The 22,166-nt window shown below is 39.5% G+C and overlaps 1 protein-coding gene across 1 annotated transcript in view; it reads left to right on the forward strand.

Moving 5' to 3' along the window:
* The window catches only part of AOPEP (aminopeptidase O (putative)), a 540,041-nt gene that overhangs the window by 487,528 nt on the left and 30,347 nt on the right, over positions 1–22,166 (forward strand). Inside the window, exon 13 of the mRNA XM_007939143.2 lies at positions 21,446–21,562. Within this exon, the coding sequence (XP_007937334.1) occupies positions 21,446–21,562 (117 nt within the window). The remainder of the gene's footprint in view (positions 1–21,445; positions 21,563–22,166) is intronic.

Raw genomic sequence — 22,166 nt, forward strand, 5'->3', positions numbered from 1 at the left:
AAATGTAATACTCCTTAGCTTTTATGAATACTGACAACAAAACTGTTTTTGTAAAACCTTTCTACATTGGATTACATTATTAGTAATTGAGTACAAGCTTTTTTTTTATCCTTTTCCTTTAATGATTACTTCTCAAAAAAGTTGCTGGTATAGGTTCATAAATACTACTTACCACAATATTGTAGCTAAAACACCAGAAGATATGACAAAATCAGAGACACTGAAAACACCAGCAGCAATGAAGACAACAGTGTGTGCTTATAGCTTGTGCAGACAGAACTGTGCAGTTCTAAGCACCACTATAATTGGGTGGTTATGCCAGCTTTGACCAGAACACGTCAGAAGTTTTAAAAAGTAAATTAGCATAGAGTTTTAGCCATTAAGTATATTGATATATATAAGCTGAGTTTATAACAAATGTTTTTGTTGTTAATAACTAACTTCAAGGATATTAAAAAAAAAAAACTGCTGAAACACTGTATAAAAATTTTATAGACAGTCATTTTGGTGTCCCCCCTCTGACACTGCCACCTGGTGAGGTCAGTACTCACCCCCCCCCCCCCCCGCCCCCGGTTCTACCACTGCCTACAGAAAAGGCCGGAAAGATGGTTAGGACTAGAAATGAGTATATATGGAATCGCACACATCTGAGCAGGCATGTCATTATTTCAATCTGAGACAGAGTGAAGGCCATGGTCAGAGTTAAGCTCTAGCAAAACTCACCCTCCTGCAGGGGGTGTGCCAACTGGGTTTATAAGCCAGGTCCAGGCACCTAAGCAGGCATGGTTAGAGCTAGGCCTTGCACTAAAGGTAGCACTGGAAATGGATGGAGGGAGGAGAATGCAGACAGTTTATTTGGCAACTAGTTTACATTTTGTTGTTACAGTTCCTAGGGTCACCAGTTGCATCCTAACCCTGGCAGGTCATACGTCTTAACGGGTGAGAAAAGGGAAGGTGCAAAGCTTGTGCCAAAGGTTGCTAGGTGAGTAGCTAGGTGCAGGATTCCACCCAAGTTGGGGTTACTGAAGGCGCCCCTAAACAAACAAGAACAAAACCCACTGCCACGGACCCCATTCTGATTAATAGTGACTTTATAGGACCGAGTAGAACTGCCCCTTAGGGTTTCCAAGGCTGTGAATCTTTACAGAGCCTACTCTACTGCCACATTTTTCTCCTGCAGGGCGGCTGGTGGGTTTGAACCGCGGTCTTTGGCGGTTTAACTGCTACGCCACCAGGGCTCTTTGGGGTGCCCCTAGTGCCTACTATTTGTGTTCGGAGGGAGGGAAGGTATTTTTAAGAGGGGGCATTTCAACGCCTTCCCCAGATACGAATGCGTCCTGGGCAGTGGAGTGCGCAGTGCAGGAATGGGGACGCAGCCGCCACAAACCTAGGTTTCCTGGTAGGTAACTGCAGTGCTGTGAGGATACCCTAGGCACCCGGCCTGGTAAGGGTGCGGGGCCAAGACGGTGCCCTCCCCAGGTGTCACAGTGCGCCAGGCAGCTCCTTGGACCCGCGCGGGTTCGATCAACACTCCCTTCTCCCCTCTCCCCACTGCGCGTGACCCCTTGATCGCACTGGTCCAGCCTCTGCCTGGGCCATGCGTGATGCGTGTTGTCATCGGAGCAGCAAGGCAGCCCAGGCGCGCGTCGCAGCCGACTTTAGCCTGGGCTGCGCGGCTGGTGTGGAGTGAGTGGCTGGGACGTGCCAGACGAAGGGCCACCGATGGGGTCCCGGCGCAAAACTGCTTGTTTCGTTAAAACCTTTTTGGATTAGTTAGCTATGTTTTGGATTAGGGTTTTGGAGTCGGGTTTTTGGGCACAGGTGAGCGTCCCTAAATACTAAATAACCTTCTCTTCTGGCATCTTCCCGGTGGGGACGGCCTGCGCCTCCCTGAAGTCGAGGACGCTGGTGGCTCCGTCCTCTGCGACAGGCTTTGAGTCGGTAGTGTCCAGGGACCCCCCGTGTTCTTCCAGGGCCTCGGCTTTTAGAAAGGATAGGAATTACTTGTGTCTGAGGATTTTTTTTTTTTCCGATTCAAAATACATTGTCTTCGTGCTTTTGATTAGGGTCATGTTTTGCTTGCAAAGATTAACGTGCTCTCGCAGTCATTAACGTGAAGTTAGAGATCAGAGAGGAACATGAGTGATTCGGGCAACATAGCCCAGCGGTCTTCTGAAATTGGTAGTGGCGTTGGAGAATTTGCCTTTAAAACGCCTTGGAAAGGAGTAGCCGCTCCTGGTTTGAAGAAGTAGCAACTTTGGGTAGTGCACAGGTGGTTCCAGCTCTGCTGGTAAGCAGTGGACTGAGTTGGGGTTAAGAAGGAAGAGGGAGGAACATGTTTCCCGGACAAGGTTTCTTTCTTTTAAAAAATAGGAAAATCATTTCCTGGTGTATGAACACTGATTTGACTTCCATAAAGGGAAATAGTAATTATAGACATAGCTTGAACAAACAGGATTGGAATCAATGAGAAATGAAATCAACGATTTTGGTGAAAATTATTTATCTTAAGTGGAAATTATCTCCAGACATTCTGTGGTTTATGGGGTATATTGAGGCTTCCCTTCAACCTTTCAATTTAAAGCAGAATTGCAAATTTAACCAACAGCTTATTTGGCAAGAACTTTTTTGCTTTTAAAAATAAATGCTAAAATTACAAGTTAGCATGAGCAATGAGGCTGATAGTAACATAGATAGTGGGATGTTTACTTTGCAAGAACATTTTGCTGTGTTATGTAATTTACTCATTCCTCTTTCTCACTGCAGAATATTTATGTTTATTATCTGAGGTAGATATCATGGGCTTTTAAGCAGAAAAATACTTTTTAAAAAAATACTTAATGATTTTAATGTCTTATACGTTTGAAAAAATGCATAAAGCTTATTAAAGGAGGTGTCTTGTCTTGTACACTAAGAGTCGTCTTAGAAAGACTTAAAGGCTATTTCTAAACCTCGACTCAGTGAGGAATTTTGGAAGGGAAATTTTTGGAGGTATAGTAAATTTTCTCCAAAGGAGCTTCTCTCTCTGTTCTCAACAATTACCACGTTTATTTCTGCAGAACAAGTGTTTGGGAGTCCTTTCTATATTTTTAGGTGCTCTGGTGGTACAGTGATTAAAGCACTTGGCTGCTCACCCAAAAGTTGGCCATTCTGACCCACCAGCTAGCTGCTCCACACGAGAAAACTATGGCAGTCTGCTTCCGTAAAGACTTACAGCCTTGGAAACCTTATGGTACAGTTCTTCTCTCTGTTCTGTAGGGTCAGTATGAGTCTGAAACAATTTGGCCACATTGGGTTTGGTTTCCTATATTTTTATTTCTCAGGCATCTGATTTACCTAGTTAATGATCATACTTATAGGTCAGGAGAAGCATTTCAGAATGTCATCTTATTTTCAGAGCATTCAAGCTTTGTGCTGGGTAGGCATTTGAAAATACTAACATTTGATTTTAATAGTGTCATTACTTTCCATTTGTTTTAACTTGAAGTTTAGTTGATTTTCATGTTAAAAAGATTAACTTTTTAAATAGTTACTAAAGTTAAACTGTATATTGTGTTTAAATATTTGCCATTAATGTTTACAGAGGCAAACTTAGTTGCTAGACAAGAATGACATATTGTGACACAATAAAGTAATAAATTAGTTTTCCATAATATGAACAATTAAGATATCCGATTTAAAATGGAGAAATTTTAGAGCGTATTCGACTAAATGCATGCATTGGGGCTGAAAACCATATTTAACTGCAATTTTTGAGAAATAAAATCCTATTTATGAAATATGTGTGGAAAAAGGGAAGCTCTATATAACCTATTTGTGCACAGTTCATATAATGATTGCTTTTATTAATTTTTTTTTCATTCATTGAGTAGTTTATTGTCTTTGGTTTTCTTTTTTCCTAACTTTAGAGAATTCTTCATAAATTTCTGAGCTCTTCAGTATTCTAAGTGGATGCTTATATTACTTGAAAGATCAGACCAGTACTGGGAAATAAAGTATATAAAAGCTCTTTTTTTTTTCCCAAACACCTAATTGTACACCTACAATTTTACTTATCCTGTAAATTTCACTGTGTATTTAAAACTATAATGAAGAGTTTAATATTCAGAACTCTGAATTGACTATCTTCGTTTTCCAGGAATAAGGGCCTGATTACTTCCCTTCCCAAGTTGGACTCTTCTTGTTGGGGGTTGTAGTCTTTTTTGGTTTTGTTGTGAAGTGCATTTTCAAGAACCTTCTGACTCTCACTTAGTCCCAATAAATAACTTTCCCCATAGTTCTTGAAGTAGTTACTCTAATTGGTGGTAGTAGCAATTTTGGTTTTTTGGGGTTGGATTTTTTTCTGATGACCTTTATCTGCTGGAATTGCTGTACATTGGAAATAGTACTGATGCGTCTGTGCAGAAGGAATGTTCTGGTTGTTTCCAGGGAAGATGCCAGTCATCAGCCATTAAGGCTTCCCTTGCACCCAGCAAACCTGTTTCTGGCATTCAGTGTTTTCCTGTTTGAATGCTAGGTAACCATTCAGCTGATTGTAGTGTGAAAAATTAGCAACCTTCCCCAGTACTAATTAAGAATTACATAGATTGTTTACTATCAACAAGCCCTGGATGTTTTGTTCCCCTCTTTATATACATATCACCTGTAAACTATAAGATAACGATCCTCCCACATTGTGGTACAACTTGCAAATATCTTCCCAGTGACCCAGGACCATTTGTTCTGCAGGAGGGGCCAGACTTAGAATTGGATTCATTTTTTTTCTTCTTCTTTTTCAAACAATGAGGTTTTTTTTTTTTCCCCCTCTCCTCTCCCCCCTCTTCTTTTTTTAATTGTAGCGTGGTCTGGTGTTTTTCCACAGAAATACTAATATCTTTTTGAAATGGCAAGTACACTTGAGATTTAAACTTGGTTTTTTAAATGCCGTGTGCAATGAGAGAAAGCCTTTGCATCCTATAAATCAGAGGAAAAATTGCTACAGCTATTATTGCCTTTGTTCTCAAAGCCATTTGAATTGTAGGCTGTGTTGGAACTGGTTTGTACATTGTTTAAATGCTGAGACTAAAACTTCTCATTAGAGTAATTACTGGGTGGGAGGCATTGTCCAGAGAGAAAGCGAGAAAAAGACAGGCCGCCGCTCCCAGCCAGGGGTGTGGCTGGGAAGGAGCTCCGTGGATCCAGGACCTGCCCACAACTGGCCGCCCCTGAGGGCGGGGCCCCGGCGGCCTTTCTGGGGATTGGCTGGACACGGAGGGGGCGGTGCCAGTGCTGCCCAGCGAAAGATATTAGCCAGCACCCATCACTAATCAGGTAGAAGGACCCCAGGCACCAGCCAACTGCCTGAAGTGATGAACGTTAGTAAGTAAGACGTTTTCCTCTTCCAGATTTTTTTTTTAACCCACCCCATCCCGGGTTTTTATGACAGCTGCGGACTGTGCAGAACTGTGGCCTTCAGCTGTTGTTTAGTAAAAGAATTAGTGATTTCTTCAAGATTTGTGAAGTCCCTTCTCATTTTCCTCCTTTTAACCTGAATCTTTGTACCGAATGAGCTTTAACAGAAAGAAAAAAATAGTGAAGTTTGAGTCACTGTTATACTGCTCATAACCCTTTCCTTATTTGCTCGCAGCTAACGAACCTTTCTGCGGACTTTGCATTCCCACTACCATGGTGAGAGCATTTGGATGTGACTGCCTTAAAAAATTCTGTAAGGTGCTTCTCACTGGCTGTCGCTTTTGTTCTGTGCTTCCATACTTGTAAATGTTTAAAATTTCAGAATGCATTCAAGGACATAGGCTCCCTATTGTAATTTCTTGTGTGTTATATTTACCAAGCCTTCACATAAATAGGTTAGGTAAAAAATACATTCTGATGCACTCAAGAAAGCTCACTTGAAAGAAATTCAGCAGGAAAATGGTAACAGATTGGTGCTTCAAGCTTCAGTCTTTAGAAAATGTTCAACAGGTTAGCTTCGGTTTCTAGAGCTCAGTTCTCTTTACTCTTCTGTCAGCGTGCATGTGATCTAGAGATGTTCTGAGCTTTGACCGCCTTTCCTGGCAGATGTTCTTAGAAACGTATACCAAATGTTGGGCAGCTAACTTAAGACAATAAATAAGCAATTTTTAAAACTTTCTAAAAGTTTATTTGGGTTACCCTGGATGGAACAGTCTGTTCATTTTTTATTTGTGTCTCAAAAGTAGCTATTACTTGTAAAGTTCTAAAATGAGAATTTATATCATGAAATCATAGAAAACTTGGTTCCCAATCTGTGAGGTTGTATTTAGGAATTTTAAAATCTGTATACTACCCCCCCCCCTTTTTTTTTTTGGACCTTTGATCACTGGCTTTTGAAATTTGTTTTTATTAAGCCAAGCTTCACTTTGGACTAAAATGTCTAGATTATAATTGATATGTTGTAACATTGGTATCTTAAAAACCAGAGTAGCAGAAATTCTGTTAAAATTTCTGTTACTTCCTTTGGAAAGCAAGCAGTAGTGACAAGAGAAACATTTTCTAAAATGTTTATTTTTTTAAGCTTTAATAATTGAGGAAAAATAAAAACTTACAAAAAGAAAATATTATTTCATTTCTGCATTTTATTAAAAAGATAAATTCTGAATTTATATAGATAAGCTGGGATGAGGGAATGTATGATTTCCTGTAGACTATTTTTATTTTCCATTGAGATGTTACAATTAGTAAATTTACCATGCCTTAACATTTCCTGTAATTTCCAAGAGTTGTTTTGTGCTTTTAAAATGTATTATTCCCCCCTCCAAAAAAAAAAAAAAACAGGATTTTTTTTACATGAATGTATTGTACATATAAGGGAAGATAAAGAAATGCTGAACTTAACTTCAATTTTTATGGAATTTCTTTATAAGTCTGTTAGGAAGAACTTGTGTGTGCTTGAGATTTTAGAATGGTACTGGAAAAGCACATCTTAGGTTTAATCATATTCATGTCAGCACCTGTAAAAAGAAATATCCTAGACCTACTAGGATTTTAAATCCACAGTTAGCAACATGATTAGTGCACATCCATTGTTCATTTTTGAAGAATTTTGTTGACTGACTTTCATGTACTTGAATTCACGTGAGAAAATACTGTGGCAGTAAGCAAGGCTGCATTTCAGATTTCATGCTACCATGTAAGTGTCAGGCCTCTCTGCAATGGGAGAATTAGAACATACAGTCATAACATACGAATTCTCACAGCAGTAAAGTGGAAGTTTTGCCCTACAATTTAAAAATACTATTTCAGCATACTTGTTTAGTGAGGAATAGTCTCTGTAATGATGGGATATAGTTAACTTATGAATTATTCAGCCATTTGCTCATAGCATGCAATTTTTGGATAAACAAGCCTGATATCATGGGCTTCTGTGTGGTTTTATTGTTCTGTTTCCCACTTAAGTATTTGTTTTACCTTCTCACATGATATGTATCCACAAGCCAGCCATTTCTTGTTCATACGGAATGCTGGCCTGGTAATAACTTTAATTCCCTTCAGATGAGCTGTTCGTAAAGTGGAAAAGAAAAAGAAATTAAAACTGAAGTAAGCATTTTTTCAAAGTATAAGAAACTTTTTTCTCTTTCTTTCTCCTAAAGTTAAGTAGATGATGTTTTCAATAATATGCATTGCTATAAGTCTTGTAGTGAAGTTGAAGCAATTAACCCTTTGCTCTATTCCTCATAAAATGTTTAAGAGTTAATACTAGGCATAAAATGTCTGGACTGGAATATATAAAAGGGAACAGAATTTGAGTGAAATATGACTCTTGTGTTTATATACATTAAATCATTCTGTAAAATAAAACTAAGACATTGACTTGATAAAAGATTATACAGTACTGAAGGCATTTTCATTAAATGAAAAGTTTACTCCTGTATTTTCAGCAGTAATTCATACAGTTTGACTCCCTACTTCACATCGCCCCTTCTCCTTTCTTCTTTATTTGTGGTTGGCAATAAATATATTTTAGGATATGTTTCTCTGTCAACTTTTATGATAAAAACCACCTGACAAACTGTAATTATGTGGCTAAAACTTATGCTTAGTTTGAATTTGGTAAAAAATATACAAAGAATATTAGAAAGTAAAACCACAAAGATATTTATGTTGTCTTGACTATGTGCGTAGGAACTTTGGTCGTGTAGTGGTTTAGCATTTAGCTGCTAACGAAAAGGTTGGCAGTTCGAACACACCAGCCGCTCCGTGGGAGAAAGATGAGGCAGTCCACTCTGCGGGAGGAAGATGAGGCAGTCTTCTTCCATAAAGATTTACAACATTAAAAACATGTTGGGGCAGTTCTGCCTGTCCTATAGGTTTGCTACGCATTAGAATCAACTCAATGGCAGTGGTTTGGGGCTTGATTTTGACTATGTTCCTATAAAGAAGAACAGATAGGAACTAGAAGTCATGGAATTTTAGACCCCAGAATAAACATCCAAGAGTGAAATTCATTTATAAATACTCTTTCCTACTTCAAAATGGGTGGGCATTTATATGTGTGTCCGTTCCTGAATCAGTTGTCTAACCTGAGGACAGAGTGTTTAATTGGTTCTCCTTCCCTTTCTTTCCTTCTTCCTGTCTTACAAATCTTGTTAATGTCATTATCTCCAAAATGCATTTGAGGTTTACTTTATTTTTGTTTAGCTATTGATATTGATTATTTAAAAAAACTTAATAGCACAGTGCCTAAGGCACTTGACTGCTAACCAGAAGGCTGGCACTTCAAACCCACCGGCCACTCCTCTGAAGGAAGATGAGGCAATCTACTTCCATAGTGATACTACCTCGGAAACCCAAGGAGGTGTCACTATGAGTGGGTCCGACTCCACAGCACATAACAACAACAACAATACACAGTAGCAAGTTTTAATAAGCAGACTATGGAAAGCAAAAGGACAGCTTTCTCAAAGAGATACTATTGAGTTTTCATATATAGAGCAAAATGGGTTAAAGACTCTTTATCATACCATGGAATTTATTTATTAGCTTGTTAAAAAGATTACAAGACTATCATTTCATTGATTATGGTTAACTGCAATTGAAGAGATATTTCAGTTATTTTACCATTAGCTTTTAAGAATGAATCGTCAACTAAATCTGATTACTGATTGACGACTGTTATAGGTTGAATTATGTCCCCCAGAAATATGTGTATGTTTTTCAAATCCTAACCTCTATGCTTGTGGTTATAATCCCATTTGGGAGTGAGTTGTCTTTGTTACGTTAACGAGGCAGGATTAGTGTGGGGTGTATCTTGAGTCAATCTCTTGAGATATAATAAAGATTAAATAAACAAGTGAGCAGAGAAGAGATAGGGGTAGAGAGATGCCAAGCCCACATGAAGATTGCCCAAGAGCAGAAGCTCAAAAGAGACAGACCTTCCTTCAGAGTGGACAGAGTGAAAAATACTTCCTTTGGAGTTGGTGCCCACTTCCTCACTTCCTCTGGAGTTCATGCCCTGAATTTGCACTTCTAGCCTCCTAAACTGTGAGAGAATAAATTTCCGTTCATTAAAGCCACCCACTTATGGTGTTTCTGTTATAGCAGCACTAGATAACAAAGACAGAATTTGGTCTTCTAAAATGTAGAAGCAGTTTTAGAATTGAGTAGTGGGTAGAGGCTTGAAGAGTTTTAAGGTGGGAGCTCTGGTAGCATAGTGGCTAAGACACTTTGCCTGCTAACCAGACGGCTGGCGGTTCAAACCCACCAGCCACTCCTCGGAAGGAAGGTTGGGCAATCCTACTTCCGTAGTGATACTGCCTCGGAAACCCAAGGAGGGGTCGCTATGAGTCGGGGCCGACTCGACGGCACATAACAACAACAACAACAATGGTTGGGCAATCTACTTCCGTAGTGATACTGCCTCAGAAACCCAAGGAGGGGTCACTATGAGTCGGGTCCGACTCCATGGCACATAACAACAACAACAACAATAGTAAGAACATACATTGCCTTGAAGAGACTCTTGGTAGAATTATGGACATCAAAGGTAGTTCTCGTGAGGGCTAAGAAGGAAGTGAAGAGACCTATGGAGAAAGTTCTGTGTCATCTCAAAGAATATGTGTGCACCAGCAACAGAATGTTGGTAAAATGTGGACGTTAAATGTGTTTCTGGTGAGACTTTAAAAGAAAATGATGAACTTGTGATTGGACAGTGGAAGAAGGGTGATGCTTTTTATGCAGTGGCAAAGAACTTGACTGAGTTATGTTTAAATGTTTGATGGAATGTAGAACTTGTTAGTGATGAACTTGGATATTTAGCTAAAGAGATTTCTGAGTAAGATCTTAAAGGGATCTCATGGTTTCGCCTTGCTGCTTATAGTAAAATGTGAGAGGAAAGAGATGAGCTTAAAAATGAACTGTAGAAAATGAAAAAAAAAAACTTAAAAGATTTTAAAAACACTGTTTTGCAAACCAACGACAATGTCTTAGAATTTCACCCATGTTCATGGCTACACAGATTTTTGTTAAAGAGATAAGCCTGTGACTGATGGATCTAACCAGCTACCACAGCAGAAAACCCATCATGTGAGACTGAAGGGGGCAGAGAAATATTGAAGGAGAGAATACTGTCTGCCTCCTGGAATTCTACAGGCAGGAAACATGCCAAAGGAGCTACATCTGTTGTTCCAAGAAAAGGGAAAAAAAAAAACTCTCTCTGATGCAGCTCGGAGATAAACAGAACTGTTGGAAAGAGCACAGGAAGCAGAGCTACTTGGTCTCAGACAGTGGGGCCTTGGCCAATGGCATTTCAAAGGATTTAGCTGTGGTCCTTGATCTCAAAGCATGGGGCTACAGCCTCCTAGGTTTCAAAGAGTTGCCACCAGAGTATGAGACTGCTGTGTGCGAGGGGGTTGGACAAGGGGTACAGAACTACCATGCTCAAAATGCAGAAAGAAGATGCCTGCCAGAGCCAAAGGAATAGGGCTGCCACTCAGATGAACCAGGACAGTTGGGCCACCCAAAGCCAAGGGAGCAGAGTTGCCATCCCAGTGGCTCTGGAAGGTGGTGCGAAAGCCCAGAGCCATGACCTTCCACCCAGAATCCAAAGAGTATGGCCAACACTCAGAATCTGGAGGGTGGGACCATTGCCTGCAGGGTCTCAGAGAACAGAATGGAGGATTATTTTCAAGCCTTGAAAGCTAATGTAAATTGTTCTGCTGAGTTTTTTACTTTATTGATGCCCATTTTCCCTTCTTTCCCTCCAGTTTCTTCCATTTGTAATGGAAATGTTTACCTTGTGCCTGTTTCACCATCATATGTAGGAAACAGATAACTTGTAATCAAGATTTCACAGGTTCAAACGTGAAGAGGAATTGTGCCTCAGGATGTAATACACTTAGTTTCATCCATATTTGATTTAGATGATTCAGAAAATGAGATTTTGGACTTGGAATGGATTTAAGACTTTTGGGATGGTGTAATAGAGTGAATGTGTTTTGCATGTGGGAAGGGTATGAATTTTGGGGACCAAAGGGTAGAATGGTGCAGTTTGAGTTGTGTCCCCTAAAAATGTATTTTAAATTCTAACATTTATGTCTGTTGTTTTATAATCCCATTTGAGAATGAGTTGGCTTTGTTACATTAATGAGATAAGATTAATGTAGGACATGTCTTGACTCAATTTCCTTTCAGGTATAAAAGAGTTTAAATAAATCGGTAGAGCAGAGATAGGGGCAGAGAGATGCCAAGCCATGTGAAGTTTGCCCAGAGAGACAGGGCCTTTCCTCTAGAGTGAATAGAGAAAAAAAGCCTTCTCTGGAGTTGACAGCCTGAATTTGCACTTCTAGCCTCCTAAACTGTGAGAAAATTAATTTCTGTTTGTTAAAGCCACGATTGTGACGTTCCTGTTATAGCAGAACTAGATAACTAAGTGGGAGCTCTGGTAGCATAGTGGCTAAGGCACTTGACTGCTAACCAGAAGGCTGGCGGTTCAAACCCACCAGTCACTCCTCGGAAGGAAGGTTGGGCAATCCTACTTCCATAGTGATACTGCCTCGGAAACCCAAGGAGGGGTCGCTATGAGTCGGGGCCGACTCGACGGCAAATAACAACAACAACAACAGATAACTAAGTGGTTATTCTCGTACACGTTACCAATTACATCGATAATTAATATTGTCAATCTATCTTACTGTATTGGACATTAAGCACTTTATTTCAATTCAATACACATTTGAGTGTCAGACATATGGAATCAGCAATATCTGGTCCCAGTCCTTAAGGAGTTGGCTTTAAGAGGCCCATTATTTTTATAGAAGTTAAAATATAGTATTGTTTGAACTCTGTTTTATTATTTCTTTAAACTTAGCAGGATAGGGTCTTATTTTTATAGATAAAACTGTGAAAATTGTATTTTCTGTAGGAGCTCAGTTATTTTTCCCATTTACTAATTACAGTTTATAGAAAAAACTACATTTTCAGACAAAATATTCCAAAGATTTACTTATTTGTGCATATGAGCACCTTAATTTATGTATGTATCACTTTTTACCAGGAACTGGAGCAATATAAAGTAAATTTAACCAAATGTTAACTAAGAAGTATTTAGTGTGATAGAATTATTTCCAATTCTTCAGTAAATAATCCCACACAGATGATCTGATTTTCAAAGTTAGAGAAGATGGGAGAAAATTCTGGATTTTCGTGAAATTAGTATTTTTTTCCCTTGGAAAAAAAATTTGAAAATGTTTGATAGTTTTATATTGTAAATGACAGCATAAAATCCAAGTATGCCACTATTGCTATGCTTCATACATATCTGCAAAGCATTTAATGTTTAGAATTCTTTCCATTTTTGAGTGTTGCACATGAAACTAATGATTTATGTTTGATGCTATTAGCATTGATCCTTATGTTGAAGAATTTAAGTCAGAACTTTTGAGATAGATGGTATTTTAAAATATCATTATTCTGACTTAGGTATAGAAAGAGACAGTGACTCATTTCTTGAGCACAGCACTGCTGGGGGCTTGGCTTGCTAGACACCCCTGGTGTCAAGTCTACTAGCTCAGCACACCGTGTGAGCATGTGCTTCAATCATTTCTGCATCTCCTGTCCTTACATTAGATTGCAGCAATGAATGTCTTCACAGAGCAGGTCTCTCCATTAAGTATGTTATTAGGAAATATTTGTAACATGAATTAAGAAAAAAATATGTCCACTTGAGCTGGGGAAGAAGAGAAAAAAGAAGGCCAAGCATTTCGTGTGGGTTACTTAGAAAAAAGTTGACACAAAGACTTCTTTTATATAGCTTTAGAAAGTTATTATACAACTTCAACTATATTCTACTTTCTGTTCTGAACTATTTTTTCCCCACTTAATACATTTCTTGCCACCTTATGTCACATAAACAATTTGATCTCATTCTTTTCAATAAATGCATACCATTCCATTACGTGGCTATATACCATATGTACAACCAAGTCTGACGTACAAAATCAGCAGATCATTTTCACAATAAAGCTATATTCCCATTCTGTTCTTTGTTGTTAGTTGCTGTCAAATCAGTTTTGACTTATGGCGACACCATATGTGCAGAGTAGAAGTGCTCTGTAGAGTTTTCAGTGGCTGTGACCTTTTGGAAACAGATCACCAGGCCTGACTTCCATGAGGCCTCTGGGTGTATTTGTACCGGCAACCTTTTGGTTAGTAGTCCCGTGCTTAACCATCTGTGCCACCCAGGGTCTCCTTGCTATTCTTTAAGTGGCCATAAATTAGTATGTAACTAGAATTTAGAATTAGACAGTATCACTATGTAAGTTAGGAACCCAGGTCCGTAAGAATATGTACACTTATTCGTGATAAATATATCAGTTATGAAGTATGTTGTTGTTGTTATTTGCCATAGAGTCGGCCCTGACTCCTAGCGACCCCTCCTTGGGTTTCCAAGGCAGTTATCACGTCGGAAGTAGGATTGCCCAACCTTCCTTCCGAGGAGTGGCTGTTGGGTTTGAACCGCCAGCCTCCTGGTTAGCAGTCAAGTGCCTTAGGCACTATGCTACCAGAGCTCCCAAAGTATAGTAGTATTAATTTAGGTAAGAGTATTGATTCTAAGAACACAAAAAAAAAAACATATTTCCCTGAGAAAAACTGCAAATATAAGAAAAGTTAGACTTGTTCTCTGATACTTTGCAGTGTTCCAGATTCTTTTAGAAATCCTTAAACAAATCATACCTTGGGCATGCCATTATTGTCACGGCGCAGTGAATGGTAAATAGATCAGATCACTTGGGAATTTACAGTTTCATTTTTCATGAGTGATGATTTTTTCTGAGAAGCATAAAATTGAGGTCAGAAATGGTCTTCCCTTGGTTAATGGTATGGCAGTTTCGGGGTGGCGGGGCAGGGAGGCAGACACAGGGATCCCAGGCATCTCTTTCAAAATACTTGGAAAATTTCTATTTGAGTATTTACCGTGTTTTATTTTCCAAGACATGTAATAACCTTTAACATAGTTTGAAGAGATTCAGTTGACAAAGAGAATTACATTTTATGTAGTTTAAGTAATATGCTTTGTGTCAGATTGCATGTAGTTTGAGTTATTAAAGACAGGATTTGATAAAACCCAAAAACCAAACCTACTGCCGTTGAGTTGATTCTGACTCATAGCGATCACTTTCGGTGTCTGAGGTGGTAAATCTTTACAGAAATAGATTGCCCAGTCTTGCTTCCATGGAGTGGTTGGTGGGTTTGAACCACCAATCTTCTGGTTAGCAGTCAGATGCCTTAGGCACTTTGCTACCAGAGCTTCTTAGGGAAATGATAGCACATGAAAATTGACCATTACAATCTGGAGACATGAGAATGATTTGTGCCAGTGGACTATTTCAGATGCTATTTGCTAGTTTTAGTTACTGTGGTGTCACCTTTAGAAGCAGTAGTCTTTTAAAACCATAATTGGTAGAATTATTTCCCAAAAATGTAATAAGTATGCTTTTTTTCCTACATGAAATGAGTTACATGAATATTTGCTTCTGCTTAAATTTGTTTTCTAAACGTTGACATACCTAAAGATGTTTGGTAATCAAAAATAATGGAGTCTGCTGGAAAATAGATGCTGTTGATTGATTTCTTTATTTTGAAGAAAATTATTTTCACTTATTTTATTTGGTAACCTTAATTTACTGGCAAATTAGATTTGTGCTTCCGAAATAATATGGCCAGTACAGACTTCTATTCTTGAATTTTGGCTATTTTTTAAACATGTTAAGTTTTTGCTTCAGTATTCAAAGGACAATTTTTCTTTAAGTTTTTTATTCAGTAACAATTCAAACCAATTATGTTTTTCCTCTATACAAGTCACTTGTTTACTTGTCCCAGCTACTCTTGGGCAGACACTTGACTAACACACATTGTATAAGAGCTTATTTTTGTCATTTAAAAATGCTTATCACTAAAAAATGACAACAACAACAAAATAGAATTTTAAAAAAAAATTTGTTAAAATAACAAATGAAAGAACATCACTTATTAACATTGATATGAAGACATGGCCCTTGCCAGTATTTGGGGATTTGGTATTTCTTTGGGGTTGTGAAGGAGAACTCTTTTGTTTTTGTTTTGAGGTACTTCATCCATTATAGGAGCTCTGGTGGCATAGTGCCTAAGGCATTTGACTGCTAACCAGAAGGCTGGCGGTTCCAACCCACCAGCCACTCCTCAGAAGGAAGGTTGGGAAACTACTTCCGTAGTGATGCCGCCTCGGAAACCCAAGGATGGGTCACTATGGGTCAGGTCTGACTCAATGGCAGTGGGTTTTTTGGCTTCATCCATTATATCTAAATTTTACTCCATTAGCAAAAATCAACATGTAGAAATTTATATATTTTTAGGTTTGGGTTCAGAACAGCATCTGAAAGATGACTTGGTTTGTAAGTTCTTTCCCATGTTCTGTAGCCAAGCTTCTTTGTCACCTTTGGTGAGAAAACTCTATCAGTGGGAACTGTTTGCTTTCACACCCGGGAATGGTAGGGGCAGGATGAGGCACATAGTGTAGGGAGTGGGTAGTATCTTCTGAGAAGAGTGGAAAAGAGTTTGTCAGACTTTGGGGAAATCTTAGAAAAATCAAAGAGCATGTTTCATCTATGGGATTGCCTTTTTATCCCAAGAGCAAAGGGAAACTGCTATCTTTATTATACTCCTACAGCTGAAGCCCTTGTACATGTGATTTTCAAAAGCCAGCTCACTGTTAACTCTGGTCTGAACCTGTTTGTGTTGTGTTTCCAGCATACAGGAGAATTTGAGACTTCCCCTCCTCCCCCATTTCTTCTGTTTTTGTTCAGTGTAAACAGTTCTGCGTAGTAACATAGACAAATATAGCAGAGAATGTTTTTCTGGAAGAAGAATGCTCCCTAAGCATTTTTTAACCATTTTTGGGAAGAATTGATCTTTCTGTGTATTTCAGACAGACTGAAAGAGGAGGAGACCATTGCTGGAAATTGAAGTGACATCATATGTATTGCCCCCATTGATCTGCTTTTAGTCTTCAGTCAGGATAAAAGGAAATGGCATCAGGGAGGAAGTATGCTTCATTTAGGCACAGATCCCAGAGTGATAATAGGGTAATAATAGAACTCACTCCATGCCACTGTCAGCCACTGTCAATCGGTGGCTGGCTACATTAGTCCCAGCTCAGTCCCTGCTTGGGAGCTTCTCTCCACCTTCCTTCATTGCAGGCTACAGCACCCTGCAAGGCGAGGTTCCTCCTTGCTTTTGGAGGGTTACAGACAGTGGGGTTGTGGATATGTTCACATGCGCTGGGGTTCCTTGCCATGGGTGCTGCCTGTGGAAGGTCAGTAAGACATTTTTCTGAGCTAGGATGTGATATGTCCTCTTCTGTGTGGAACTAATGGAAATGGTAGAGAGCCTCAGTTGTGTGGGTGGTCTTCTGGGAGCTCCGAGTGAGTGGTGCCCTTGTGACAGCATTCTGAGACTTCTGGAAGAGTCAGGTCTTGTTTTCTTTGTGCTGCTTGTAGGCTAGGGTGGGTTTGTAAATTTGTATTTTCTTTCCAAGAGCCTGTGTGGAAACTCTTTAAAACCATTAGGGTGGCTAGCCTCAGCATTTCAGTTGACTTGGAAAAATACAAGATAGACATTTTTTCCTTTGTACATTTCTGGGTAATTAGCAGCTATGGAATCCTCCATGTCCAGAGTAAGAATATAGCCTTCCAAATCCTTAATAACAACATTTGTACCTGACTGACCTCCTTCAGCACTTTCTGTATTCATTTGAGTGATTTGTTTGATTCTGTGAAGTTTGTCATTCAAGAGTTCAGCATGATTTTAGCACCCTCTGGTGGCGCAGTTGTTGAGCGCTCGGCAGCTAACTGAAAGGTTGGTAGTTCAAACCCACCAGCAGCTCTGCAGGAGAAAGATGAAGCAGTGTGCCTCTGTAGAGATGTCCAGCCTTAGGAAACCTATAGGGCAGTTGTACTCTGTCCTGTAGGGTCACTGTGAGTTGAAATCAACATCAGTGAGTTTGGTTTTGATTAATCTTAGTTTGTCTAAGTTTTTGAGGCAGATGCATTTTTAAAATACTGCTCTAGTCTTTGTATGGAAAAAAAAAAATAACAACCCTACCACAAATTCCTTTTTTGTGCAAAGGAAAGGACTTTCAATTCCCATCACTGTTGATGGTTGATGGGCACATTCTTAATCTTAAGAAATCAAGGCAAGTTCTTTTGATAAGGTTTAAAGAACAGCTTTCTTAGGAGATAATGTTTGGAAACTACTTTATTTTTCTTGATCACTCCATAGTACAATGAAAGCATATCTGTCTTCCTCATTATTGATGTAGTAAAATAGAGTTGGCCTAGAAGTCATGTGAAATTTAATTTGATTTCAACATGGGTGGGAGTGGAATGAGCCATGCACCATTTCCCGTCACTGTTGTGCCAGCTGTCGGGGCATGTCTCGCCCAGCGCCATGCTCTGGCAATATTTGCTAGTATATGATATCTTCTAGTTGCTTTGCAAACATTTCAGTTTATTTCCTTTTCATTGTGGGGTGGTGTTAGATGCAGCAAAAGTTTATTTTGCAAAGAAAATACACTCAGAGAATAGCTCTTTACCACAGTTTGGCTTTAATATACTCTTTTCTAGGCTGTGCTCGCATATAAAAGTTATGTTGTGTTTACTTCTTTGTGAATGAAACACACCAAATTAGTTATCTTGTCTAGGTACTAAAGTGGCATTAATTCATAAGAAGGACAGATTTATTTTCTCTATTTTTTAAAAAATTGTTTAGAAACATCATTTTTCCCATGAATTATAAGAGTTGCAGTTGAAAGCCATATAACTACAGATTGTTTAGTAAGTGAGAGTCATTTATACAAGTCCATTTTAAAGAGTTGGACCAGAAGAGACCTTGTAGCGTTATTGAAGAATGTTCTAATCGTCCTTGTGGAGGACCTAGTTGCATTTTGCCTGCCTCTGGACAAGCTGGCTCTTGCACTGGTACGTCAGGCGTAGGTCCTGACAGAAGAACAGATACCTGGAGGTGGGGTGTGCGCTTGATCTGTACCTCACTCCAATTACAGAAGATTACGTTTATTAAAGAACTGCAAAGGGTTGACTACACAGCACACTCTCTTCTATCTCAGCTCTCCATCTTGAGTCATGCAGCTTAGCTTTAAGTATTTCCACTGAGTAAAATTTAAAGAGGATCAAAACTGCCAGCAGTTTGCAGTTCTGTTTCTATATGCACATGTGTGAACTTTGTGCTAAGAAGATAAATGAATCCAAGTATTTTGATAGGTTCATATATTAATAATTCTTAGATTTAAACTGGAGTTTTGTTTATTGGCTACATCCATTTAGGGTAAGTTGAGGACAAAGCTAGTCTTTTTACTGAGGGTTTCTTTCCTTTGTCAGTGTCTGTTTTAAACCAAGTCCCAAATGCAATTCTAACAATTGGCCTCTTTGTAAGTTCCAGCACAAAATAGGTAGATACTTTTCTTGCCATTCTTTCCTTCTCTGTAATCCTGCAAATTGGCATGGCTGGTACCTGCTTATATTTAGTTAGCAAATGATCCCCAATGAAAGTGAGGTTCCATTCCTGGTCAGTGGATGTTCTGCCCTGGATCGAGCACTATTAGTGCTGAGATTCCCTTCTCTGTTAGGCAGAGCCTGTTCCCAGAAGCCAGTCTTCCCTGTTTCTGGAGTGAGTCCTCTTGACTGTGGCATAAACATTTAGGTACAGCTGCCCTTCCTCAGATTGGCTACTTCTAGAAACTGCTTACAGTTTTTGAGGGTGTCTGTGCAGATGCCCCCGCGTGGGCTGAAGGGGGCACCCAGAGCCATTCCTGGCGTCCTGATCCCAGTCTGCTCATGGTCTGTACCTGGTGCATCAGGGCCCCACTTTGTGTCCCATGTAGAGTTAGTGGCTGCTCAGGGAGGGGCACCCAGGCCAGGCCTCTGAGGGTACAGGTGGAGGTGAGAACCGTGTATGTGCTAGAGAAAAGACTTACAATTTGGGAGAAAAGAAAGGTACCTAATAGGGGGTTTAGACAAGAAGGTATTGGGGAGTGGCCTTAGAGGAACCAGGAGACTTGGGCTTGAGGCTGTGGGCAGGTGTAGCCTTCACAAGAGACAGGCCCCCTGAAATGTGAGGAAGGAAGAACAGGAGAAAGAAGCTACAGGCAGAAGGGAGACTGTCAGAGGCTTTGCTGCCACTCAGCTGGGCTGTGATGTGGAGAAAGAGAGAGAGCCATCACAGAAGAAGCCAGCAAGAAAGGGAAGAATCTCCCTGCTGCCCAGTCAGGACTTCACCCCAGTGGATAAGAGCCCATCTTTTGCTGACTACCACTAGTAGTACCAGCCATGCAGTTCTTGAGTGTAGATGAAGGAAGAGCGTCTCTGGATTAGGCTTGTTTTATAAAACAGATTTCTTTCAAGTTGTTAAAGTAGTCTCCCACATCTAAAACTTACAGAAAATGGTAGACTTTTGTTTTTGTTTTATTTTGTTTTGTTACTAGTAGTTATTGGATATCTTCCAAGCATCTTTAAGACACATGAATTCTAAAAGGAAATTATCTCTCAGTAAGTCCTTGAGTCCTTGTATAGAACCTTCCAGGTCATTGGTAAATATAAACCTGTATTTTCACTGAAGCACCGTTGTTTCTCCTGTCAGCTTTGTTTCCTACTGCTAGATCCACAGCATGACTTTGAGGTGGGCAGAGGGATGCTGTGAAGTAAATACATCCAAGTGATATGCATCCCCATGTCTGTCTCTGTGGGGAAGTAGGGGTTTCATTAGAATTTAGAAGGATGAAGTGAGAAGATTACATAATGAATGTTGTATATGCTCCTAAATATACCGTCTACCTGATTTTCCTACGTGCCCATTTTGGAAAAGTGTGTGTGTCTGTCAGTGAGGGAGAAGGAAGAAGGGGCAGACAGAGTGCACACTTGGGGGCAGAAGGGTGAAGAGAAGCAGGGAAAGAACCCAGGAATTTGCAAGTTTCTTTTAGAGTAACAGAAAACTAAGATTAAAATCTAGTTCTTACTAATATTTTATTAGTTGACAGGAACTTTATGCAGGATAGAGAGAAGATTAACAGAGAATGGTGGAGTTCATCGTTGTAATTTTAAAACTTTTATTTTAGAATATTTTTCGTTGCCTATAAGATGTATCTAAATTGATACTTTTCTTCTTGGTAACAGTTTGAGCATGGCTCTGTGCTAGGTATTGACAGAAACACTGCAGTACAATAGTAAATAAGACAGGTGACTTTTAGATTCTTGGATTTCACAGATACTGTTTGCCCAGCACAAAAGGATTTGTTTTATTTTTGGATCATGTAAAGACATTCTTCTCTTTACCCTTAACTGGTAACACCATTTTTGACCTATCTTGTATGAAAACTCATTAATATGGGTGACCTTGTGTGTTTTGTATACAACCATTTTTTAATTTTTTAAAAGAAGCAATAGACTTTTATAATGGAGGGGTTAGGAGACACAACTCTTATTTCATTAAGTGTTCTTTTTTCTTTGTGTGCAGCAGGTACATTTGCAGGGTTTATGTAGAGAAACAAATTTGAAAGCTGTTTTCTGTTAACTATCCGTGTTTGCCTAAAATCAGATGGCTTCTTGAATCTTTTTTATCCTTAGGCTAAATGACATCTTTTGGCATATGTATGCCATAAAGAAAGGGATCTAATAAACCGTGGTAATATTTTATTAAAATAAGCACAGTTTTGATCTGCTGTAAGTAAAGAACTGAAATGAAAAGTAGGCCTTAGTTGCGCCCAAGAATGGAGTACCTTAGGGATTCAGGTAGTGTGAGCCTTGAGGTCTTATAAAATTCAGCTGTGCAGTCTTCCATGTTTCAGATGTGCAAAAAATTATCCAGGTGCTATCTTTGACCTGTTTGGGTTTAATTTCTTATCAGCTAAATAGCATTTTCACAGGCTGTTTGGTTTTACCCTTAGCTTCTTCCAGACCAACTGGTGTTGCTTCTGGAGCATCTCTTGGAGCAGAAGACCCTGTACCCACGAACCCTGCAAAGCCTCCAGCAGACATATTGCCTTCCTGAGCAGGATGCAGAGGTAACTGGGAGCAGATCTGCCTTACTGGTGAAGAATGTTGGTTCCCTTGCAGTCCCAAATGTTGAGTTCCTATTTCTATTAGCAAACTCCCATGCTGTTTGCTTATAAGAAGTGCCTGTATTCAAGCAAAGAGTGAACTGCTTCCCTGGTTGTGTTTGCTCCAGCAGGGGGCCTGTGACCACAGTTGTAGTTGCCATGGTACTTTAAGGTCCTGCAGTTCTCCTTAAGTCATAAGGATAGACATAAGTCTCCTGAAGGAATAAGCACGTGGGGTGCAGTGTTTCCGAAATCTGACTCCAGGGCCTCAAAGTTTTTGAATGGTAAATGTGGGCAGGTCATCATGTGTATTGATGATGGCTCAGTCCTGTTGTGCATTAAAGAAACTTGGCTCCCATGTGTCAGAGTTTCTTGGTTGCATTTAGTTAGGACAGGGATAGAGCCATATGTAAAGGAAATGAAAACTAAAGCTAACAGCCATGGTTTGAAAAGTAAAATAGGATGCTTGTGGGTACGCAATATGATGTGGTCCTTAATATTTTTCAGCAATATTATGAAAAATGCAATGTGAATCCTAAGATGAATTCCAGTTTGTTGTGTTTTTTTG

This window comes from Orycteropus afer, unplaced genomic scaffold, assembly GCF_000298275.1.
Source record: "Orycteropus afer afer isolate SDZICR_OR568_19922 unplaced genomic scaffold, OryAfe1.0 scaffold00005, whole genome shotgun sequence".
NCBI lineage: Eukaryota > Metazoa > Chordata > Mammalia > Tubulidentata > Orycteropodidae > Orycteropus > Orycteropus afer.